Source organism: Dendrobates tinctorius, unplaced genomic scaffold (assembly GCF_039654945.1).
Source record: "Dendrobates tinctorius isolate UK_male_01 unplaced genomic scaffold, ASM3965494v1 ptg000084l, whole genome shotgun sequence".
In the NCBI taxonomy this organism is placed as follows: domain Eukaryota; kingdom Metazoa; phylum Chordata; class Amphibia; order Anura; family Dendrobatidae; genus Dendrobates; species Dendrobates tinctorius.
The window spans coordinates 44498413-44520503 of NW_027361752.1; the positions used below are offsets into that span (position 1 = coordinate 44498413).

Here is a 22091-nt window from a genome sequence, read left to right on the forward strand (position 1 = left end):
GAGTCATTCTCTGGTGCCTCGCCTGACTCGGGGGAGGAGGATCGGGAAGAGCCAGACCACCGGGGGGGAGACCAGGGGACGAGATGGAGCGGGAACAGGACCTAGAATGACGCGCCTGTCTGGATCTTTTGCGGCCTGTGTTGGGAAGCCCAGACGGGGAGTCCTGTGACCCACTTGCAACTGCAGAAGCCGAAAGGGGCAACCTGTGAAGCACGGACACCAGGGTCTGTGAAACCTTGGTGAGGTCCGCCACAGACTGTGACAGAGAGGAAGCCCACACTGGAATAGAGGCCTTGCTTTCACCTGGGGCAGAAGGGGACTCTTGAGCGATGGGCACAGTGGAGTTACTGTAGTCCTGACAGAGGGGAGAGGCCTGACCTGAAGGAAGCTTGCATTTACACGAGGAGCATACAAAGTGTCTGACCAGAGCAGAGGAGGAAGAGGTAAGAGGACGAGAACGCTCTCCTTTTGGATTAGGCTTGATGAGCAGACGCACTAACTGATGCCAGAAGGATAGGGGACAGGAAGAGAATGCAGTCTGCAGAGCTACTCACAGTAAGCGCAGTTGTCCTGTAGTCTGCTTCCAGGCTGTAGAGGCTGCTGTCACCGTCCAGAACCACAAGCTGGAAAATGGCAACCATAAGGAGACTGCAAGGGATCAGTGTGTAAAAACGCGCGTTGCGGAAGGGTGGGCGCACACTGAGAAAAGCCCGCTCTCTGAGGCTGGAAGAAGGAGGGAGCTAACCGCCGGGTCTGGGGGGAGAAAGATGGCGACGATCGCAGCCTGTCTCATGAGGTCGGGAGGAGTGGACGGAGCTAACCGCAGGTGCAGGAAGAGGAAGTGAAGGAGCGATGGTGCCCACCCGAAGAGCTTAGGGGAGGGGGTTGGCAAAGCCAATGCCAAGACTTGGCCTGAGGGAAGCCGGGGCCTAGATTAAAGTTGGTGACCACCAGAGTGGGGTGTGGAGGCCCTAAAATCAACCCAAAAAGGTAGCCCAATGTTCCAATCAATGAGGGAATAAGGGGAAACGGTCACACCTATATTTTAAAATGACCCCGATGCACTAAAGCCCTGAAATAAATTGGGGGTTTGGGAAAATACTCATCATATTCCTCGGTCTTCATCCTTGTCTTTATATCTTCTTTTTGTGGAACTTCTCGTCACCTCTGGATGAAACCTGGGAAAAAGAGAGGTACCTCTCCATCCAGGGAGTGTCAGACGTCTGGAATTCCTTTTTGAGGGACGTCCACGCCTCCTAAAATAGACAGGCTCTGGTGGGCGAGACGGGGGGCCAGGATCAAATCCGGGTCACCTAAACACTCTTCCGTGTTAGGGGATGGGGTCCTGCCAACTAGACATACAAGGATACGGGGTGGCAGTACACACCATATTCATAGTCTCTACGTAGGAGTACAGTGGAGAAGATCCATCTGAAACGAAACGACACACACGGAGGTAGATATGGGTCTAATGAGAGACCCATGTCCACCTCCTACTGACTCTAAGCTAAAACTGATTAACCTAGTGCCAGTCGGTGGGGTGTACACTTGCAGAGGAGGAGCTAACATTTGTTGTTCATAGTGTAAGCCTCCTAGTGGCAGCAGCATACACCCATGGTTCCTGTTTTCCCCAATGAAGCGATAGAGAAAAAGGGTTAAGTAAAATAATCAGACTTTTTATTTTCTACCTTTTTATTTAAAATTACTCGAACTGTTTTCTGTGCATTGTTGTAGATTTTTGTCTGGTTGTATAATGTAGAATAATATCCAGTTATTCAGTAAAACTAGAAAAGCCTTGATAACTACCTTTTGGAGCATAACTACAACTTGACCTTCCGATTTTGCCTACCTGTGCACCAACGTAACACAATATGTAACCGATTATTTTTAATCCTCACGGTTTAAGTATGTCTCTAAGATGACTGATCTCTCTGGTCTATGTTGTACTCCATAAGTGAGATCTAGTCTGAAATTAGTATGGTCACCAGTTTGCTCCTGGGACTCTCTTCTTGTTAGCAGATAAAACTTTTAGCTTCTCACAAGATACAAACTTTTCCAATCCTATCTGTATTACACAATATCTATTTAGTTGCCAGACCTTTAGTAAGTAAAGGGGTTTTCTAAGAATTTAAGTGAGGCTGTGTGCCCACGTAGCGTTTTTTAAGCGTTTCCGCGGCGTTTTTAAATGCGTGATTCTGCCGCGGAAATGCTTAAAAAAAGCATTCCATGCATTTGTAATAGAAAACGCACATGTTGTGCCAATGGTGCGTTTTTACAGCTGCGGAATCGCTTAGCGGTAAAAAACGCAGCATGTTCATTAATTTTGCGGAATCGCCCGCGATTCCGCATAGCACCAATTGTATGGGCAAAAACGCATGTCAAAACGCTTGACAATCGTGTAAAAAAGCGCATGCGTTTTCCCTGGCGAGGGCATGCGTTTCTGCTCAGGAAAAAATCGCTTGAAAAACGCTACGTGGGCACATAGCATAGATCAGAAGTAATTTTTTTCAATTATCTTGTTCAGGTCTGTGCGGCACCTTTGTGTTGATGCGGCTGGGGTTTTCAGCGGCATTACATTTACTGGAATTTTTTAGTTGCAAGACAGGATTACTTAAAGCGAACCTGTCAGCAGGATTTTGCTAAGTAAACTACAGGCACCTATTTTTTTCGACTATCAGCTGCCGGCACTGCCATCAGGGCTTATCTACTGCATTCTGTAATGCTGTACATAAGCCCCCGATGTAACCTGAAAGAGAAAAAAAACGAGTTATATTATACTCACCCAGGGGAGGTCTGGGTCTGGTCTTGGTCTGATGGGTGTCGCAGTCTGTTCCGGCGCCACCCATCTTCTAGCGATGACAGCCTCTTCCTTGCTTCCCGTCGCGGCTCCTGCGCAGGCGCACTGCTCTGCCCTGATGGCGTGTCGGCAGCTGATAGTCGAAAAAATAGGTGACAGATTCCCTTTAATGAGATGCCCGTGCTCCGTGGCGGGACTGTAAGCGGAGTCTTATCTTCCTGCTCTGAACCAGAGAAACCAAGGAAAGACCGGACCACAGGCCGCCCTGAAGCACAATCGTGTTCATCATAGAGACAGACTGTGCTTTGGGGTGGCATGTGGGCAGGTCTTTCCTTGGTTTCACTGTCTAAATGCATATTACATAATGCCTCCAAAGATCAGAATTAGTTATAATTACCGTATCTTGTACAGCTCTGTGTAGCGCATTTGTTTTGATGCATCTAGATCGTCTCTCGGTCGCATTACATGAACTGAGAATTTTTGGCGCTTCCTTTCATTATCTACTCAACAGAGGCAGTGCTTTTTGCACTTTGTCAAGGGGATATCCTATCCATGTTCATTTTATAGTTTTCTCTTAATTTATCTACTATATTATTTGTTTGTTTTTTTTATTCTAGAATCCCAGCTTAAAACCAGCTCCCAAAACCCAGGTAACTTTGACTAAGGAATTCCCAGTGTCCTCTGGGTGTCAGCACCGGAAAAAGGAGTCTGATAAAGTATATGGAGAATGGGTCCCAGTTGATAAAAATACAGAAGAAAGCAAGGATGATGTCTTCACGAATGCAGGCCCCTCTCAGGTAAGACAATGCTGTGTGTATACACAGAGTATAACCACTTTGTCCATACATCCTCCAGGTTTATAGTTGTCTGCTTTTTCTGTCCTGTACTGAGGTTTATCTGACTTATCTTAAGCGTTTGGACAGAATCTGATTAGTTTGAGTGAGACTGAAGTTTTTGTGAAGATCGACGGGTATAATAATGCAAAAACTTCAGTTTTTTACTCTCTAATGGGCCCAGAGCCGTTTTTCTATCAATGCAACCATCATCGAAACGTTCCAAACACTGCAAGTATTCTATAAGTATAAAGTGGTCTCCGTAGCTTCCTCTCATTTTCTTTGTATGCTATGTATCATCTGGTAGTAGAAAAACATGATCTATCAGATGCCAATAATGCTAAAAGCCTGAAAATAAAGTACATGCTTCTAGCATGTGCAGTGCAGATTCCAGCCTCCTTTATCGTCGACTGCTTGTATAATTATACTCAAGTGTCTTCTATTGTAGGTGATTCTGTTTTTCATACCTTTTCATCAATACATATTGCAATATGGCATTTTCTTGTTTTCCAGTTCTAGAATTGTTTGAGGAAAGTGGATAAAAACCACACTTAGATACCTGTTGCCAAACCAACGTCCTGATGGGCTGAGACCCTCCCTTCTTTAATGGCCTCACATGGACCTAATGCTTCCAGATCCTGAGTTCTGATTGGTTGCAAACTGGTCATTAAAGAATACTAAAGGACCGATTCCTAACAGCTACAGGAAAATGCAAAGACAACCAGCCCCGCAGAAACTATGTAAACTTCATCATAACTATGGACGTATATATATATATATTTTTATTTCTTTTCCTTTCTGTGCAAAGTTGTGAATGCTCTTGGCATATGTCCACATAATATTGTCATGGTATGACGCACCCAAAACCATGAAACAAAGTCCGTAACCAGTTAATTACTTTTAGTAGACTTGTAATAATTCACTTTTTTTTTTTTTGTAAATTAAACTTTTAATAAAACAAAAAATTGGCGTTTGACCTCTATATATGGCTACAGCTATTGCACAGCGCTTGTTTTCATATACCATACGTAGCCGTAATTTGGAGGTACTTTGCATGGATCTTATTTAAGGCCTTTTGTAAAGATGATTTTTGAAGTTAACACCTTTTTAGCTGTTTTATGCCCCGTAATACACTTAAAAATTAGACCTTTTTTTTTTTTTAAATAAAAAATATTTACATATTACACAAATAGATTATTAAATCCACCTTTATAACTGTTTAAATAGAAGAATAAGACGTTTCTAGTGTATTACACTGGCCGCTCCGGCTGATGTGTTATGGTACAAGTAAGCCTTGGCGTCTTCGTCTTGTCGAGGGAGGATCAAGTGAGACATAGTGGTCAAAATAGTTACTGCGAATATGTCATGTCATCTGTTCACAGCCCATCCAAAAATGTATAAGTTGCATAATGTCATGTACCTTAAAGTCTACTTCAGTTCTGTGTTTACTGTAGGAATAAGCAAGCCGTTTTACTCATCTATCCCTTCTACCATCTGTTGGATACATCTCTGTAACCTTTTTAGTTTGAGAACGAATAAAGGCGCTAAACTTTTTGTATTTTTTTCTCTGCTTGTTCAGCCCCTGCTTAGATGGGTTACACCCCCACTTAGCTTGATCCCACCCCCACGTGATTTTTTTTTTTTCCTGTCATGTCCCATTTTTTTACACTGTCCTTATTAATTTCATAGGTTTCAAGAGACTATAACTCTTAAGTCTTTCAACAATCCATCCACTCGCAGAGTGACGTTTACATACATCAGATATACCTTGACTTCCTTTAGATTCTACAGCCATTATAGCTTCATTTTTCAAGGGTGTAAAGATCTGAAGTTGAACGTTTTTTCAATAGACGTCACACACATTACCCAACTTAACACCGTTGATATTCTGATGCGATCAATCCAAACAGAAATACATTTTTCTCATTTTGTTTGTATAAAACTTTTTCAAATCCAGTCCTATCTATGAGGAGCTTGTGTAGGTGTTAAAGTCGCACTGTTTTGCGCAACTTATCATCATTTTTGGTCTTTCAATATTTTTTTTTTTTCATTTTTTGATGAGAGTAAGAATTCCCCGGTGAGTTCGTACTATTCCTATTGAGTTTGTAAATTTACTGGTGCAAAAAAAAAAAAAACGCAAAAGCGGTCTGGTTTTAAAATACGGTCTATGTGATCCCTCCACTGCCAGAGACTTGCCGTGCCTTGCACTATGGACACTTCTGGTAGCTGAGCAGTGGAAACTGCTTGTAAATATGTTTCTATTGTAAATGGACTTGCTATAAAGTGAAAAAAAAACTCTGTATATACATATTGGTATGTTTAACATGTACGAAACTAGTCGAAAAATGGGCAGAGTAGTCGTGTGCCGTTTTATGACAGAATGTTTGTTTTTCTTCTGATATTCTTGGTTTGTGAAGACTTGTGTGAATTCACTCTTGACTTTTTTTTTTTTTTTTGTCTTGTCTGGCAAATTTCTCGGACAGATTTGGATAGTGTCCTATGATCCCCCACCCCCGTTTTCATCCTGTTTTTCTTTTTTTGTAACCTTGGAAAGAAGCATACATGACTGCCTTTTGCAGCTTACGTTGACTTTTGTCTGAGAATGTTTTTGACTATTTGATAGGACATCACCACATTTCTTCACGTCCCATTTGGCTGTAGCCGGTAATTATTGAAATAAATTGGGGACAAATGCGTTTTATTTAAGCTTTTCAAATTATTAGATGGGGACAGCTATGTTTTGTTATCGGCAGAGGAGGTCAAATTGGCACTTATGAAACTGCACACTAGAAAAAGGGATTGTCACCTAAGCAGCCATTTCAGAATATTAAAGCACCTCCTTTTGTTTTTTGTTTTTTTTCCTCTCCTCCGAGTTAACCACTTTTCATAAGTGTCCGTCTGATTTTTGAATTAAAGTCAACGTAAGCCGAAATCAGAAACTACTGTCAGATGGACTATTCCGAATTTGCATCAGATACCAAATAACAAGTTTCTTGTAAATGTTTAATTTCTTTTTTTCTTTTTTTTTTGCTGGAAATGTAATTTTGAAAACGAATAAACAGATGGTCCAAAATGTTTGTCGTAAATGTTCTTATTCATTATTAATCGGTTATGATGTATAAGGTTGTTTTATTTTACTTTTTGCTGGATATAAAAAGGACAAATTGGGTTGTGGATAACATGTTAGCATCTTGAGGCACTGTAAATGTAACATCTATTGAAAGTCTTAATCCTCTTCTGTGGTTTCTGAAAACTCTGAGGAGACAGTCATTTCTGTTTTCTTGAGCCTTGGGTATTTAAACTATATTTTATCACAGCTGTTTGTTCATCTTCAGATCTAGGATGCCCCCCACTTTCCCTGCATAGATAAAGTGGTGTAGACACAAAAAGCAAGCTAGTGTTAGAGAATCTGACGTACAACCACTATCATAAATTAATGTTTTATTGCGGAGCAAAAAGAGATGTCATTGATCACATTGGCCTTGCGTTGGACTTTTTTTTTTTTTTTTTTAATACACTTTCTGATTTTAATTTTTTTCCAGTGGCCTAAAAAAACCCTATACACACTTAGATTTAAAAGGATTTTCTGGTGGAAACACGTTTTCTCCTTCGCCTCATTGGGGGACAAAGGATCATGGGTGTATGCAGCTGCCGCTAAGTGAATACGAAAAAGATAGCTCCTCCTCTGCAGTATACACCTACCACTGGCTCCAGCCCGAACCAGTTCATGCTTAGTGTCCGTAAGAGGCACATGGGTCTGGTCTTCAGACCATAATTTATTTACTTTTACTATTTTTTTATTTTTTATTTACAAGGAATATAGGGGCGACGGACCTTTTCAAGGGTTCGATCTCCCCAAACTAGTGCCCCCTCCACATACCCCCTCCTGCACCGTGGATAGCCAAGCCTGAGCTTGATTTTAGGGGTGATGGGTCCCTTAAGGGCACCAATCTCCCCGTACCAGCAACAGACTGGAACATGGAGTGTCGCTTCCATGTACCCCCTTCTGAACTCAGGCTACTGCCAGACAACAGCCCTGTTCCATCCTAAAGGACTGAACCACTGCGATGTACAGAGGGCTCCGATGGCATCTGGGCGGCCCCTTCTGCATCACCACTTATAGAACAGTGGTGATGGAAGGAGGCGGACGGTCCCTCTCCACCTCCTTGATAAAGAGAAGATGGATTGAGGGTGCCTGCACCGTCCATTCTACAGCCCCCTGACCTGCAGACAGAGCGGTAGCTCTGCGTTTTTTCTCCCCCTTCTGCTGTGCTTCATCTCGGTGGTGAATATATGGGTCGGATGGGGGCTGGGAGGGCTCCTGCAGCACATTTCACGGCTCCGGTGATCGTCCCAGCCGGCGCCAGAAATTAAGTCACAGGCTTTGGCCTGTTCTAGACTGAAAGTCGTTAGCTCCGCCCCCAAGGGCGTGTCGTGCCGGCAGCTCGATCCACCTGCTTGGCGCTTCTCGCTCAGTGCGAGAAGCGCCTTACTGAATCCCGGCGGCCATCTTTAGGGGGGCAGAACTGCTATAGCCCTCCCTATCTGCAACTGGCCCCGGACCCCACCGAAAGCCTGCATCTCCTAGCGGGTCGTCTAACAAGGTCGACCCCAAGAGGACCGCTCACAGGACACAGTACCTGGGGTAAGAGCTGCAGACACATACCCACAAACCACTTTCATATGCAGAGCGGCGCTGCCTCTGGCCCGTTTCGCTCTACAGAGCTGCGCTGCCTTATACAGCCTCGCTTCTATAAACCATAGCCCTTGCCCTGCAGTATTCATTTGGACACTAGCAATTTTTCATCCCATATTGGGCAGGGGTACAGTATGTCTCTCCCTAAGGCATCCAAGTAGGCCAATAAAACAGTGTTGTTCATCTCATGCACCACCTGTCAGGCTGCATTGCCGCAGGAACAGAATACTCCACTATGTGAAGCCTTTGTCCCCGAATATGCTCAGGAGTCCCGCCATGACCGATCCCAGTTTACCTAGTCCCCCTGAGTGGGTTTTGTCACTGTCAGTCCATGGCATCGCTAGCTAAAGCGATTGAGTCCCTCCAGAATTCCTCCAGGTGTAGGGACATCAGTCTGCCTGTTTTAGAGTGTTCATCTACATCACAGAAAGTCAGCCTGCAGGGGCTGTTCTCAGTCGGCGCAGACACAGGCATCTAGAAAACAGACCTATAACGCCTCTCCCGGGCCCTTTGGTGCACTGGCATCCGTGAGCTCCATGTTTTGCTCCTTCTCACCAGGGGTTGGTAGCGAACAGAACTCTGAGTGCGAGTCTGATTGGCCTCTCGACCTGGATTCGCCGGGTTATCAGGCGACAGCGGATAGTCTCATAGAGGACGTTAACCAGAATCTGAAGGTTAATGAGTTATCTACCTCCTCCCCAGATCACGCTGTGTCATTCAAAAGGACCAAACGTCCTCATAGGGTGTTTGCCAATAACCCCGAGTTCAAGAACATAATGTGGCGGCCAAACGTTTCACAGGTCAGATGCCTCTTGAGGTGTGAGACCTTTTCACATCCGATCTCCGTAAACAATGGTCAGAATCCTCTCCAGTGGATCCACCTGTCTCGTTTGGCCTCCAAAACTTTCCTATCCTTACCAGATGGATCCTCCAGTAAAGATCCCACAGACCGCCTGATAGTCTTGCCCGTGCGGTGTGTGAAGCTTCAGGCTCGGCACTTTCTCCCTCTTTCGCCGTGACATGGATAGCTAAAGCCATGGTGTCTTGAGCAGAATAGAGCCATACAGGGTAGTGATCTTCCACTGGAAGCAGGGGATCTGGCAACTCAGATATCTTTTTACCAGGGTCTATTTGATAAATGCATCCCTGGATGCGGCTAACTGCTCAGCCCTTGCAGCATCAAACGCCGTATCTATCAGACGGGCACTATGGCTCAGGGAGGGGCGAGCGGATTCGGCATCCAAGAAGTCCCTAACCTCTCTGCCTTACCAGAGCGGTCGGTTGTTTGGAGGTAAGCTAAATCAGCTTATCTCGGATGCAACAAAGGGGAAGAGTAAGTTCCTCCCCCAGCAAAAAGTTAGGCGACCTTTTCGCTGCCAACTGCACACACGTTTACGGTCCTTTCACAGCAATCCCGGTTGATCCTCTATGGCCAACTTGTACGGTTTGGGACGCTCCACACAGGGAGACAGAGGCCCTCAGGTCTTGTACAGAACCAACCAGGCGTGGAAGAGCCGTCTCAAACGGTCCAGATCTAAGGGATCTAGGTCCCAAAGATTTTCTCCTTCGTCTCATTGGGGGACACAGATACTGTGGGTGTATGCTACCGCCATCTGGGGCCTGCACTAGGCAAACAACCCAAGGTTAGCTCCTCCCCCGCCGCATACACCCTCGCCCTGATTGCGGGAGGAAACCAGTTTTTTGCTTAGTGTCTATGGAGGCATACGTCTGGGCTTTTTTTCTCCAGACTTTTTTTCCATGAAGATTAGACAGGGGCAACGGATCCTATTGAAAAGGTCCAGTTTCCCCAAACCATCAACAGGAGAGCACGTGTCGAGTATCGTCTCCACGTATCCTTTCCCGCACCGTGAAAAAATCTGGGCAGTTTCCCCAGAATTTTTTATTTTAGTTTGTTTTCTGTCCTTTATTTTTTTCTATGAAGATGCGACAGGGGCAACGGGTCCTATTTAAAGGGTCCGATTTCCCCAAGCCATCAACGGGCGAGCACGTGCGAGTGGCCCTCCACGTATCCTCTTCCGCGACATGGGACATGATGCTGGACCTAGGCCTGACCACCCCTAGGTATGGAAACCATGGGCTGTACAGCGGCACAAGACTGTCCGAGCGGCCCCCACTGCTCCACCAACACTAGACGGGGGTGCTGCAAGGCGGCGGACGGTCCCTCTCCTGGAAGCTGGATGGAGTCGGGGTACCTGCACCGTCCTGGATCCCTCCACCACCCCCGCCTCCCCAGTGGTTTTTCATACCTGTTGGCGTCCCGGATGAAGGTACAGGGCGTGGGTGGGCACTGCGCAGCGCATTCCTGCTGCTAGGCCGTGCGTGAGGGCTCCTGGGCAGCAGGGAGATGCGTATGGAGCTGGCAGGCCTAGAATCTCAGGGAGAGTAAGACTGGCAAATCCCTCCCCTGTCCTGTTCTTCTTGTAGGTGATGCTGGCGAGGATTACAGACAGGCGGAGGTGCAGTGGGATGTGCGCCGCCACAGCGGCGCTGCTGCCCCCCGCGGGTGGATGCTAAATGCAGTCCGTGGTTTCGGCCGGGGCGGATGTCCCGCCCCCGTCCACGCAGCGTCACTTCCGGCGGCCTGCCCACGAGAGCCTGGGCGGGCGCCGGATAAATTGAGGCCCCGGCTTCAAATCAGGGTAGGCCATGACCGGTAAAGTGGTCGGTTTTCCCCACAGAGGAGCGCAGGAGCGGTGGCACGTGAGGGGGACCCAGGAGTGGGTAAGTGCAGCCATGTCTGCTAGAGCACACTAGAGACTCAAGGGGTGCCCCCCCCTCTATATATATAAAAAAAAGAAAAACAGGAAGACAAAACGCCTAGCAGATGCAATATGGCCGGGAAAGGGAAGGCACACCATTTCCTCTACGCTGCATGCATCTCCTGTAGGGCTGTGTTCCCGCGAACGCAGAGCAACAAGTTGTGCGAGGCCTGCGACTCCGAACATGCCCAGGAGCCCCCCCGGCAGCGGAGTCCGGGGAGCAAAATCCCCCGAAATGGGCTTTATCATTATCCCAATCTATGGCATCGCTTACAAGGGCGATCGAGTCTCTTCAAGCCCCGAATGGAGGCAAGGATAGTGGCTCGCTTATCGGGGAGGGGTCCTCCACCTCACAAGAACCTTCGGCCTGCAGGGGCCGCTCTCATGCCAGGCAAGTGCGAAGGAAATGGGCCCACACGAGGTTTCCCGTCTATCCGGTGCCTCGGCATCCGGGAGTTCAGCATCTCGCTCTTCAATGGTCGGGAGCGGGCTCAGTTCGGATTGTGACTCAGACAGACCGCTGGGCCTAGATACCCTGGGGTGTCGCGAGACAGTGGACAGCCTCATTGAAGCTCTCAATCAAACCCTGGGGGTGGAGGATGAGGTTGCTTTGGCGTCGAGCCATAAAGTGGCCTTTAAGCAGGCCAGGCGACCTCACAATGTTTGGTACACACCCAGAGTTTGAGGACATAGTGCAGCGTCACAGAGAACGCCCAGATAGGCGCTTTTCGGGCCAAAAGACTATAGAGGCAAGATATCCATTTGCCCCTGATCTCCGTAAAAAATGGACGGAATCACCAGTGGTCGATCCACCAGTGTCGCGCCTGGCCTCGAAGTCTCTATTGTCAGTACCGAGTGGCTCGTCCATTAAGGACCCCACTGATAGGCTCATAGAGAGCTTGGCTCGATCAGTTTTTGAGGCATCAGGGTCAGCGCTCGCCCCCTCGTTTGCAGCGACGTGGGTAGCCAAGGCCATGATGTCATGGTCAGAATCATCGAATAGGGCCTTGCAGGATAGAGACCTGCCGGCGGAGGTGTCAGAGGTGGCAACTCAGATTGCTGTGGCTGGAGACTACTTGATCAATGCTTCCTTGGATGCGGCTAATTGTGCGGCATCTGCAGCCGCTAACGCGGTAACCATTAGGAGAGCCCTTTGGTTAAGATCTTGGCAAGCCGATTCTATCTCTAAGAAGTCTTTGACTTCCTTGCCCTATCAGGGAGGCCGCCTGTTCGGGGAGAAGTTGGATCAGTTCATCTCCAACGCAACAGGGGGAAAAAGCAGCTTCCTCCCGCAGCAGAAAGTTAAACATCCTTTTCGCCAGGCCCCGGAACTGTTTCGGGCCTTTCGCAACACTGGATGGTCGACGGCCGACAGTTCGGCCGGCCCAAGTTGCTCCAACCAAGATAGGGAGCGACAGGTCCCATATAGACCCAATCCATTGGGGAGGATGCGAGCGCGCCAGCCCAGGTCGAGAGGAACCAGGCCTCAGAAATCCTCAGCCAAATGACTCGGAGCACGTTGTAGGCGACATCAGCAGGGTAGGCGGCCACCTGCTTTTCTTTCGCCATTTCTGGGTCGACGTAGCGCACGACTCATGGGTGGCGGAACTGGTGTCTTCGGGGTACAAGAAGTTTATCAGGTACCCCCCAAGAGGTTTTTTTCTGTCCCGACTTCCCAAGGTGAAGTCCCGGGCAAAGGCGTTGCTGGGGGCCATCGATTCACTCCAATTCTACGGGGTTATAGTTCCCATACCAGAGCACGAGAGGGCTCAGGGTTTTTATTCCAACCTGTCCACAGTCCCCAAAAAGGACAGGACGGTCAGGTCTGTTTTTTTGGACCTGAAGCTCCTGAACAGATTCATCAGGGTCAAACTTTTCAGGATGGAGTCTCTCCGTTCAGTTATCTCGGCCATGGTGCAGGGAGAGTACTTGGCCTCGGTCGACATCCAGGATGCCTACCGACACGTCCCCATTTTCCCGCCGCATCAAAGGTTCCTTCGATTAGTCATCAATGGCCAACACTTCCAGTTTGCAGCGCTGCCCTTCGGGCTAGCCACCGCCCCCAGAGTGTTCACGAAGGTAATGGCAGTCGTGATGGCCGTCTTACACTCTCGGGGCATAGTCATCTTGCCCTACTTAGACGACCTCTTGGTGAAGGGCCCCTCATTTCGGGCATGCGAGGAGAACGTCTGCATTACGCTGGATACGCTCTCCCGCTTAGGATGGTTAGTCTACAGGAAAAGTCATCCCTTGTCCCAGCCCAGAGGATTTCCTTTCTAGGGATGATCTTCGACACCTCCCGAGGGTCGGTAATTCTCCCTCAAGACAAAGCCCTAGCGCTCCAGCAAGGAGTCCAGAAGCTTCAACAGCCACACCATTCGCTTTGGGATGAGTATACTAGGGAAGATGGTGGCAGCAATAGAAGCAATTCCGTTTGCCCAGTTTCATCTTCGCTCACTACAGCACTCCCTCTTGGCAGCTTGGGACAGGAACCCGTTTTCGCTCGATCAGCAGTGCCGGCTGTCCTTTCAGGTCAGGCAGTCACTGGAGTGGTGGACGGTCAGATCCTCCCTTCAGGGGAAACTTTTCCCCCAGAGCATTGGCTAGTGGTCACGATCTATGCCAGCCTCCTGGGCTGGGGAGCAGTTTTTCGCCACCACATGGCTCAGGGCCAAAGGTCACAACAGGAGGCACGCCTCCCGATCAACTTGTTGGAAATACGAGCGGTCCGGCGGGCGCTGCAACACTTTCAGCACTTCCTAGCAGGACGGCCCATTCGGATTCAGTCAGACAATGCCACGGCGGTAGCTTATGTAAATCAAGGGGGCACGCGCAGCAGGGCAGCCATGCGCAAGATAGGATACGTGCTTCAGTGGGCCGAGAAGAAGCAGTCGGTATTATCGGCAGTCCACATCCCAGGCGTAGAAAATTGGGCAGACTTCCTCAGCCGGCAGGAGGTCGTGGCGGGGGAATGGGCCCTGCACTACGAGGTCTTCCAGCAGATTTGCCAACGATGGGGATCTCTGGACATGGATCTGAGGGCATCCAGAAGGAACGCCAAGGTACCCATGTACGTCGCTCGGTCACGGGACCCACGAGCGTTCGAGGTGGATGCGTTGGTTATACCATGGAACCAGTTTCGCCTTCCATACTTGTTTCCCCCGTTGCCATTACTTCCGAGGGTCGTCAGGAAGATCAAAACGGAAGGGGTTCCAGCGATTCTGCTGGCACCAGACTGGCCCCGGCGGGCGTGGTACGCAAATCTTGTGCAGCTGCTCATCGACGTCCCATGGCGACTGCCAGAACGCCCAGATCCACTGTTCCAGGGACCGATCTTCCACCCGAACTTAGGGACCCTGTGTTTGACGGCATGGCCGTTGAATCTTGGATTCTAACACAGGCGGGATTAGAGCGTGAAGTGGTCGCTAAAATGATTAGCGCCAGGAAATCTACCTCGGAGAGAATCTACCATCACACCTGGAAGATTTTCTTCGCTTGGTGCCGAGAGCGGGGGTTTTCGCCCCTGACATTCTATATTCCCAATATCTTGGCTTTTCTCCAATCAGGCTCCCTTAGCAGACAGATTTCGGCGTTGTCCGTCCTTTTCCAGCAGAAGATCGCTACTAATATGCAGGTGAAGACTTTCATCCAGGGAGTCTCTCATTTAGTACCTCCCTATAAGGCGCCAATGGGCATCTGGGACCTTAACCTGGTCCCGAGTGTCCTTCAAGAAGCTCCTTTTGAGCCGCTACAGGATATTTCTTTATCATTCCTCTCTTGGAAGGTGGTGTTTTTGGTAGCCATTTACCTCCTTGAGACGAGTGTCGGAGTTCGCAGCGCTGTCTTGCTGAGCATCTTTTCTAGCTTTCTAGCAAGGATAAGGTGGTGCTTAGACCAGCTCCCCCCTTTTCTTCCGATGGTGGTGTCCTCCTTCCACATCAATGAGGATATTGTCTTGCCCTCGTTCTGTCCGGCACCGGTGCATCGTGTGGAAAAAGCTCTTCACACGTTAGACCTGGTGTGAGCACTCAGGAGGTACGTGTCGCGGACGGCACCCTTCTGACAGACGGATACGCTGTTCGTGCTCCCCAAGGGGCGCAGGAAGGGACTTGCTGCCTCCAAAGCGAACATAGCCAGATGGATCCGTTTAACTATTCATGCGGCCTATCGCATCAGAGGGGCGCCGGTTCCATCAGGGATCAGGGCGCACTCTACTCGGGCAATGGGAGCCTCTTGGGCACTTCGGCATCAGGACTCGGCGGAACAGGTATGCAAATCAGCAACCTGGTCCAGCCTGCACACATTTGCCAAACATTACAATATCCATACTCAGACCTCGGGGGATGCGAGCCCGGGTAGAAAGATTCTCCAAGCAGCGGTAGCGCACCTTTAAACAAGAGGTGCATGTAGTTTGGATCGGTGAGTCAATCTCCCACCCAGGGACTGCTTTAGGACGTCCCACAGTATCTGTGTCCCCCAATGAGTCGAAGGAGAAACATGGATTTTTGTGAGTACTCACCGTAAAATCCTTTTCTCCGAGACTCTCATTGGGGGACACAGCACCCACCCTGTTGCCAAGTTGGCTCGTTTGTTAAATTAATGTATTTCTTTTGTGAATGTCAGGGTGGTTTTCTTTGACAGACATATTGTTTTCTGCATTAAGGCTGATTGTTATTGTTCTCGTACTGCTTTTACACTAAACTGGTTTCTGCTCCCAATCAGGGTGAGGGTGTATGCGGCGGGGGAGGAGCTAACCTTGTGTTTGCCTAGTGACAGCCTCCAGATGGCGGTAGCATACACCCACAGTATCTGTGTCCCCCAATGAGCGTCTCGGAGGAAAGGATTTTACGGTGAGTACTCACAAAAATCCATGTTTCGGCCAAATGACTTGCAGCAGAGTAGGTGGTCGTCTACTCCAATTTCGTCATGTCTGGCGCTCTGTCGTTCTCGACATGAGTCAGAGACCTTGTCCCCCAACATGGTGGTTCCCCTCCCGTCCCCCCAAAGCGGAGGCCCGGGCCTGGTCCCTTTTCCAAGCCATCGAGTCACTCCGCCAAGACAGCGTTATTACTCCGGTTCCAGAAAACTAGAGGTTCCAGGGGTTCTATTTGAACCTGTTCGAGGTTCCGTAAAAAGATGGAACAGTAAGGCCCATCTTGGACCTAAAACTCCTAAAAAAAATTTATCAAGGTCCGGCACGTCAGAATGAAGTCCCTCCGTTCCGTCATCGCCTCGAAGGGAAAAAAGGGAGTTTTTAGGTTCCATCGACATTCGTGACGCTTGCCTTAATATCCCGATTTCTCTCACACACACACACACACACACACACACACACACACACACACACACACACACACACGAGGTTTCCTGCGATTCGGCGTCCACGAGGACCACTTCCAGTCCACAGCCTTGCCACCGCCCCCAGAGTGTTCACAAAGGTCATGGCGGCCTCATCTCCATTCTGCACTCTTGAAGGCTTGGTTGTTTTGCCATACCTAGATGACCTCTTGATCAAGGGGCCGTTCTTCCAGGCCTGCGCAGAGTTCGTCCGCATTAAGTTGGATACACTTTCTCGCCTGGGCTGGCTAGTAAACTTGAACAAGTCTTCCCCCATCCCAGCTCAGCAGATCTTCTTAGGGATGACCCTGGACACCTGAGGGTTGGTGATTCTTCTTCGAGACAATGTCTTAGTCCTCCAACAGGGTGTCCAGGCTCTCTGTTGCCCACTTCCTCATTCCTTCTGTTTCAGCATGGGGGTCCTGGGAGAAATGGTGGCAGCAATGGAAGCTGTCCCGTTTGCCCTGCTTCACCTCCGTCCTCTGCAGCACGTGCTTTTGGCAGCCTGGGACAGGAGCCCATTCTCTCTCGATCGACCGTGCCTCCTGTCCCCACGGGTCAAACAAGCACTCAGGTGGTGGACGCTACGCTCTTCCCTCCAGGGGAAATCCTTGGTTCTGGTCTTCCGATCAATGTCCTAGAGATTCGGACAATTCGGTTGTCTCTGCGACGTTTCCATTATCTCCTAGTGGGTCGGCCCATCCGAATTCAATCGGACAATGCCATGGCTTATATCAGTCATCAGGGGGACAACCTGCAGCAGGTCGGCAATGCGCGAGGTGGAACACATCCTCCACTGGGCCGAGAAGAACCACTTTTGGTCTTCCATACGTGTTTCTGCCTTTGCTTCCGATAGTCATCAGGAAGATCAAAATGGAAGGGGTGCCAGTGACCCTGGTCGCTTCGGACTGGCCTCGCTGGGCGTGGTATGCAGAGCTAGTGCAACGCGTCGCCGACGTTCCGTGGCGTCTTGTGGATCGACCGAACCTGCTCTCCCAGGGCCCGATTTGCCACCAGAACTCGGGGGCCCTGTGTTTAACGGCCTGGCCGTTGAATCCTGGGTTCTAACCCAAGCTGGTTTCTCCCAAGAGGTGAATACTACAACGATTAACGCTCTGAAGCCTGTTTCTGCACGCATCTATCACCGCACCTGGAAAGTCTTTTTTGCGTAGTGCAGGGACCGCGGTCGGCGTCCTCGTCTTTTCCATTCCTGCCATTTTGGAATTCCTTCAGTCCATCTTGAACTCGGGCCTAGCGCTGAGCTCCTTCAGATCTCTGCCTTGTCCGGCTTGTTTCAGCGCAGAATTGCTTTCAAACCACAGGTGAGGACTTTCATCCAGGAGGTCTCCCAAATGATACCTCCCTATAGAGCACCTTTGGACGTCTGGGACCTTAACCTGGCCTTAGGTGTTCGGCAGGAGTCTCCCTTTGAACTGCTACAGGAAGTCTCGCTAACGCACCTTTCTTGGAAGGTCGCCTTCCTTATTGCAGTAACGTCAATCAGGCGGGTTTCGGAGTTGGCTGCTCTGTCCTGCCGGGCTCCTTTTCTGAGTTTCCACGAAGACGAGGTGGTTCTCAGGCCGTCCTCGCCCTTCTTGCCACAAGTCGTTTCCTCCCTTCATCTTAATGAGAACATTGTCCTACCCTCATTTTGCCCAGAACCGGTACACCATGTGGAGAAGGCTCTTCACACTTTGGATCTAGTGAGAGCTCTCAGAAGGTATGTCTCACGGACGGCATCCTTTCATCAAATGGACGTGCAGTTAGTGCTCCCCAAGGGTCACAGGAAGGGACTTGCCGCTTCAAAGTCGACAATAGCCAGGTGGATTCGTTTGGCTATTCAGGAATATTACCGCGTCAGAGGCAGGTCTATCCCAGCGGTGACCAAGGCACACTCCACTCGGTCGGTGGACGCTTTTTGGGCCATTCGGCATCAGGCTTCGTTGGATCAGGTTTTCAAAGTTGCGACCTGGTCCAGTCTACACACATTCTTGAAGTACTACAATGTCCACACTCGGGCCTGGGCAGGATTCTGCAGACTTTGGTAGCGCACCTTTCGACAGTTATGTGTGGTCTATTCTGTTTTGGTTTCCCACCCAGGGACTGCTTTAGGACGTCCCATGGTCCTGTGTTCCCCAATGAGGTGAAGGAGAAACAGGGATTTTTGTGTACTCACTGTAAAATCCTTTTCTCCGAGCCACTCATAGGGGGACACAGCATCCACCCTGTTGGCCTGATGGTTATGCTTGATTTTAGGTTTGACATGTTGTACCTGTATTTAATTATGATCTACTGATTTGTCAATGAACTGGTTCGGGCTGGAGCCAGTGGTAGGTGTGTACTGCAGAGGAGGAGCTAACTTTTTTGTATTCACTTAGTGTCAGCCTCCTAGTGGCAGCAGCATACACCCATGGTCCTGTGTCCCTCAATGAGTGGCTTGGAGAAAAGGATTTTACGGTGAGTACACAAATCCCTGTATCGCCTATTCACCACATAGGTGATAACTTAATGATCAGTGAGTGTCGGAATGCTGGACCTGCACCGATTGGCAGAACAGGACACTTTTATCCTTGTTGGAATGAAGTGGCAGTGCACTTGTTTATCGGGCGTCCACTTATTCCCCTAGAGGACTGCCGAGCTCTGCTCTCTGCTTATTCCAACAGCCCCATAGAGAATGAATTGAGGCGTGGTTGGGAATCGGACCAGTCACTTCATTTTGTAACGGGGATAGAATTTCCCCATTCTGTCGATCGGTTGGGGTCATTAGGGGTTGGACCGCCACCATCAATAAGTTATCACCTATGTTGCTGGTTGAACTATTGTAATTTCGACACATTCTGGCATGATGTCAATTGACATTGGGCGACGAATGAATGATCTTTCTGGGAATCTTTCGACGAAAGATTTTTCATGGACGCTCAACTATTTTCTTTAGAGTAAAAATCTTTTAAACGGGAAAAAAAATGAAACCGCCAACTTAATTTTAGCCACTTGCTCTCATTGTAAGAAATTGTTTGTTTTTAAGCTTTTACCCGCTAAACATTGGTTGAAAAAGAGGAGTGCAAATGAACGGTATTCCAATGTATTGTGGAGGGAGGCCTTTAGGTAGAACCAACACTAAAGGGAATCTGTAATTTGATTCATGCTGACCAAACTTCGAGCAATTTGAATCCGAGTCTGGCTGCATGATTGCAGCCAGGTATATATTATATATTTATTTATTTTTTTAAAGCACCAGCATTTCAGAGAAAATATAGTTAAAAGATCCGTTCAGTGACCATAGCAGGATACCAGACTATTCCTGCGCCGTCCCCATCTGAACCTTCCCAGTGCTTCTGGTGCCGGTAATTGACAGGTCTCTCCCTATGTACACACATTGGAGGGAACTGAAAAGAGCCCGCCGAGGGCAGCACCAGAATTGTCTCGTCTTGTTGTTCCCAGCCATATCTAATTATTTTCTCTGAAATGCCGAAGCTTTTTAGAGTAAATATATACCTGGCCGTTATGATGCAGACATGCTTTGATGCTGCTCCCCGTTTGGACTACATGAATCAGCTGACGGATTCTGTTTTAGAAGAGTGTATGAATTTTGGACCTTGGTGCACATGACAGCCACTTGGATGAAGCAGTAAAGTAAGGAACATGACATGGTTGCAATGTCGAGGCCACCTACAGTTTACGATCTGCTCCTTTTTTTTTTTTTTTTTTTTTTTATATGGAGGACTTGTATCTAATACACTTGCTGTTCAGCACTCACTTCCTTTATACCGGTGCAATACAGGGAAGTCTTATTCTCCCCGAAAGATGGGAATCATGTCCAATTTCTAATCAAAGCCCAGTTTTTAGGGCAATTTTTTTTTTATTTTTACTTCTCCACCGTTGCTAGCCCAGTTGTTGGCAAAACCCCTGCAGAGTTTTTTGCCGTCAGTCATCCTGATTCATCATGATACATGGACGTGTCCTCATCGGAAAGTCTCGCTGTTGACCACAAAGGACAACTGCAAACTGTTCTATTGCCAATGGGGAAGAGAAGAGACAGGCGGAAATTTAGAGATGGGTTTTTCAGAGGGTACAAGTAGGTAGCATTATACAGATATTGAGAAAAGAGGTGAACATAATAGGTCTGATGTTTATATTGGACAATGGCTGTCACCTGTGGAATAGGTTGTCATGAGGAATGTGATTCTCTAAATAAATGTGATTTTTGTGATAGGCTAGCAGAATGCACCCCTTGTGGGCCGGTAGATATTTGTACAGGGGCAGTGATGTCATGGCTGCTCAACGTTTATATCCATCGTCAGATCCCATAAAGCGATGTCCTAAAGATGTGGGAGATGGCTTCAGCTGTCTGTAATGGAGTTGACAGGTAATGCCGTACGCAACTTTACTTTATTACCCTCCAGTGGAAAATAACATCTGTGAAACTGAATAATATTTTTTTTTACTTTAATACCCTCTTGAGTAAATTTTGACTTTTCCACCCCAGTAGCATTTCTCACAATTAGGACTAGAGTTTACGAGCTCCATAAATAAAATTGTGGCCTACTCGACACAAGTCAGATCTTCTGCCAAAATTTGTAGGTGGTGATAAAGATCCTATGCCAAAAAGATTGTTCACGTTGCCATTGGCATCCAAAGGTTGCCTTGGAATTATCTTGATAAGTTTTAAGAAAACATGGCTGCTTTCTTCCAGAAACTGTTCGGCAATCAAATAAAATGGGTTCAGTTGCAATACCAGACACAGCCCATGTATCATTGAGGCTTGTTTCTGAAACAATGCAACCCCTTCACCCTAGCTTTAAAAAGTGACTCTGTTTTGCATATATAACCACTTCTGCTGACATCTGCTTTTTTCCTGCTGCCTCCTTTTCTGCTTCCAGCTTTCTGGTCTGCTTCAATCTGACTATCAAGACTATCAAAGTGGCATGGCGGGGTGAGGTGAGAAGTCTAAATGCCTTTCTTGTGCCAAGTGACGGACACACGCGGATACGTTTCACTCTGCACAATAATGTCCTTTTAGGCACTGTCCTATTCACAGCTCGGCCGGTACTACTGTACTGAGACTGATGCTGCAGAGGTAAATGCACGTCACCATCGTCTCCTTCCCTCAGCACACAAAACGTAAGAGGTAGAGTTGAGCGACTTTGGTCGGATCGGGTTTCGTGAAACCCCAATGAAACAAAATAAGTTTCAGATGAAACTCGTCCGACTAGAGCAAAACAAAGTCGGAGTTTCGTCCGAATCCCGACCCCAATGCAAGTCAATGGGAAATAAAAGTCGGACGAAACTCCGACTTTGTTTTGCTCTAGTCGGACGAGTTTCATCTGAAACTTATTTTGTTTCATTCGGGTTTCACGAAACCCGATCCGACCAAAGTCGCTCAACTCTAGTAAGAGGTGTGGTTTAGGCCTCCAATTGTGCTCCTCATGCCACTGCCCACCTATCATGATGGATTGAAGAAGACCCAAAGTTAATGATGAGCGTCCATTTTCGTTTAAGGTGTTACCCGAGCATGCTAGGGTGCTAAGAGTGTCTTCAGCATGTTCGAATAATATGTTCGAGTCCCCGCTCCTGCATGTCTCGCGGCTGTTTGTCGACCTCAACATTGCCTATCAAACAGATAATCCGTGCATGTGTTGTGGCTGTCT

General features: G+C 48.3%; 1 protein-coding gene across 4 annotated transcripts in view; it reads left to right on the forward strand.

Annotated features, from left to right (window-relative positions):
• The window catches only part of SON (SON DNA and RNA binding protein), a 154911-nt gene that overhangs the window by 102282 nt on the left and 30538 nt on the right, over window positions 1–22091 (forward strand). For 3 of the 4 annotated variants that reach the window (XR_012233959.1, XM_073584612.1, XM_073584611.1), the window contains one exon: window positions 3415–3594. Coding sequence is in view for 3 of the 4 variants with exons in the window: in XM_073584612.1 (XP_073440713.1) it covers window positions 3415–3594 (180 nt within the window). In the remaining variant the exon portion in view is untranslated. Of the gene's footprint in view, window positions 1–3414; window positions 3595–4143; window positions 5185–22091 lie in introns of those variants that run through there. The other variant, XM_073584613.1, reaches the window with a different exon arrangement.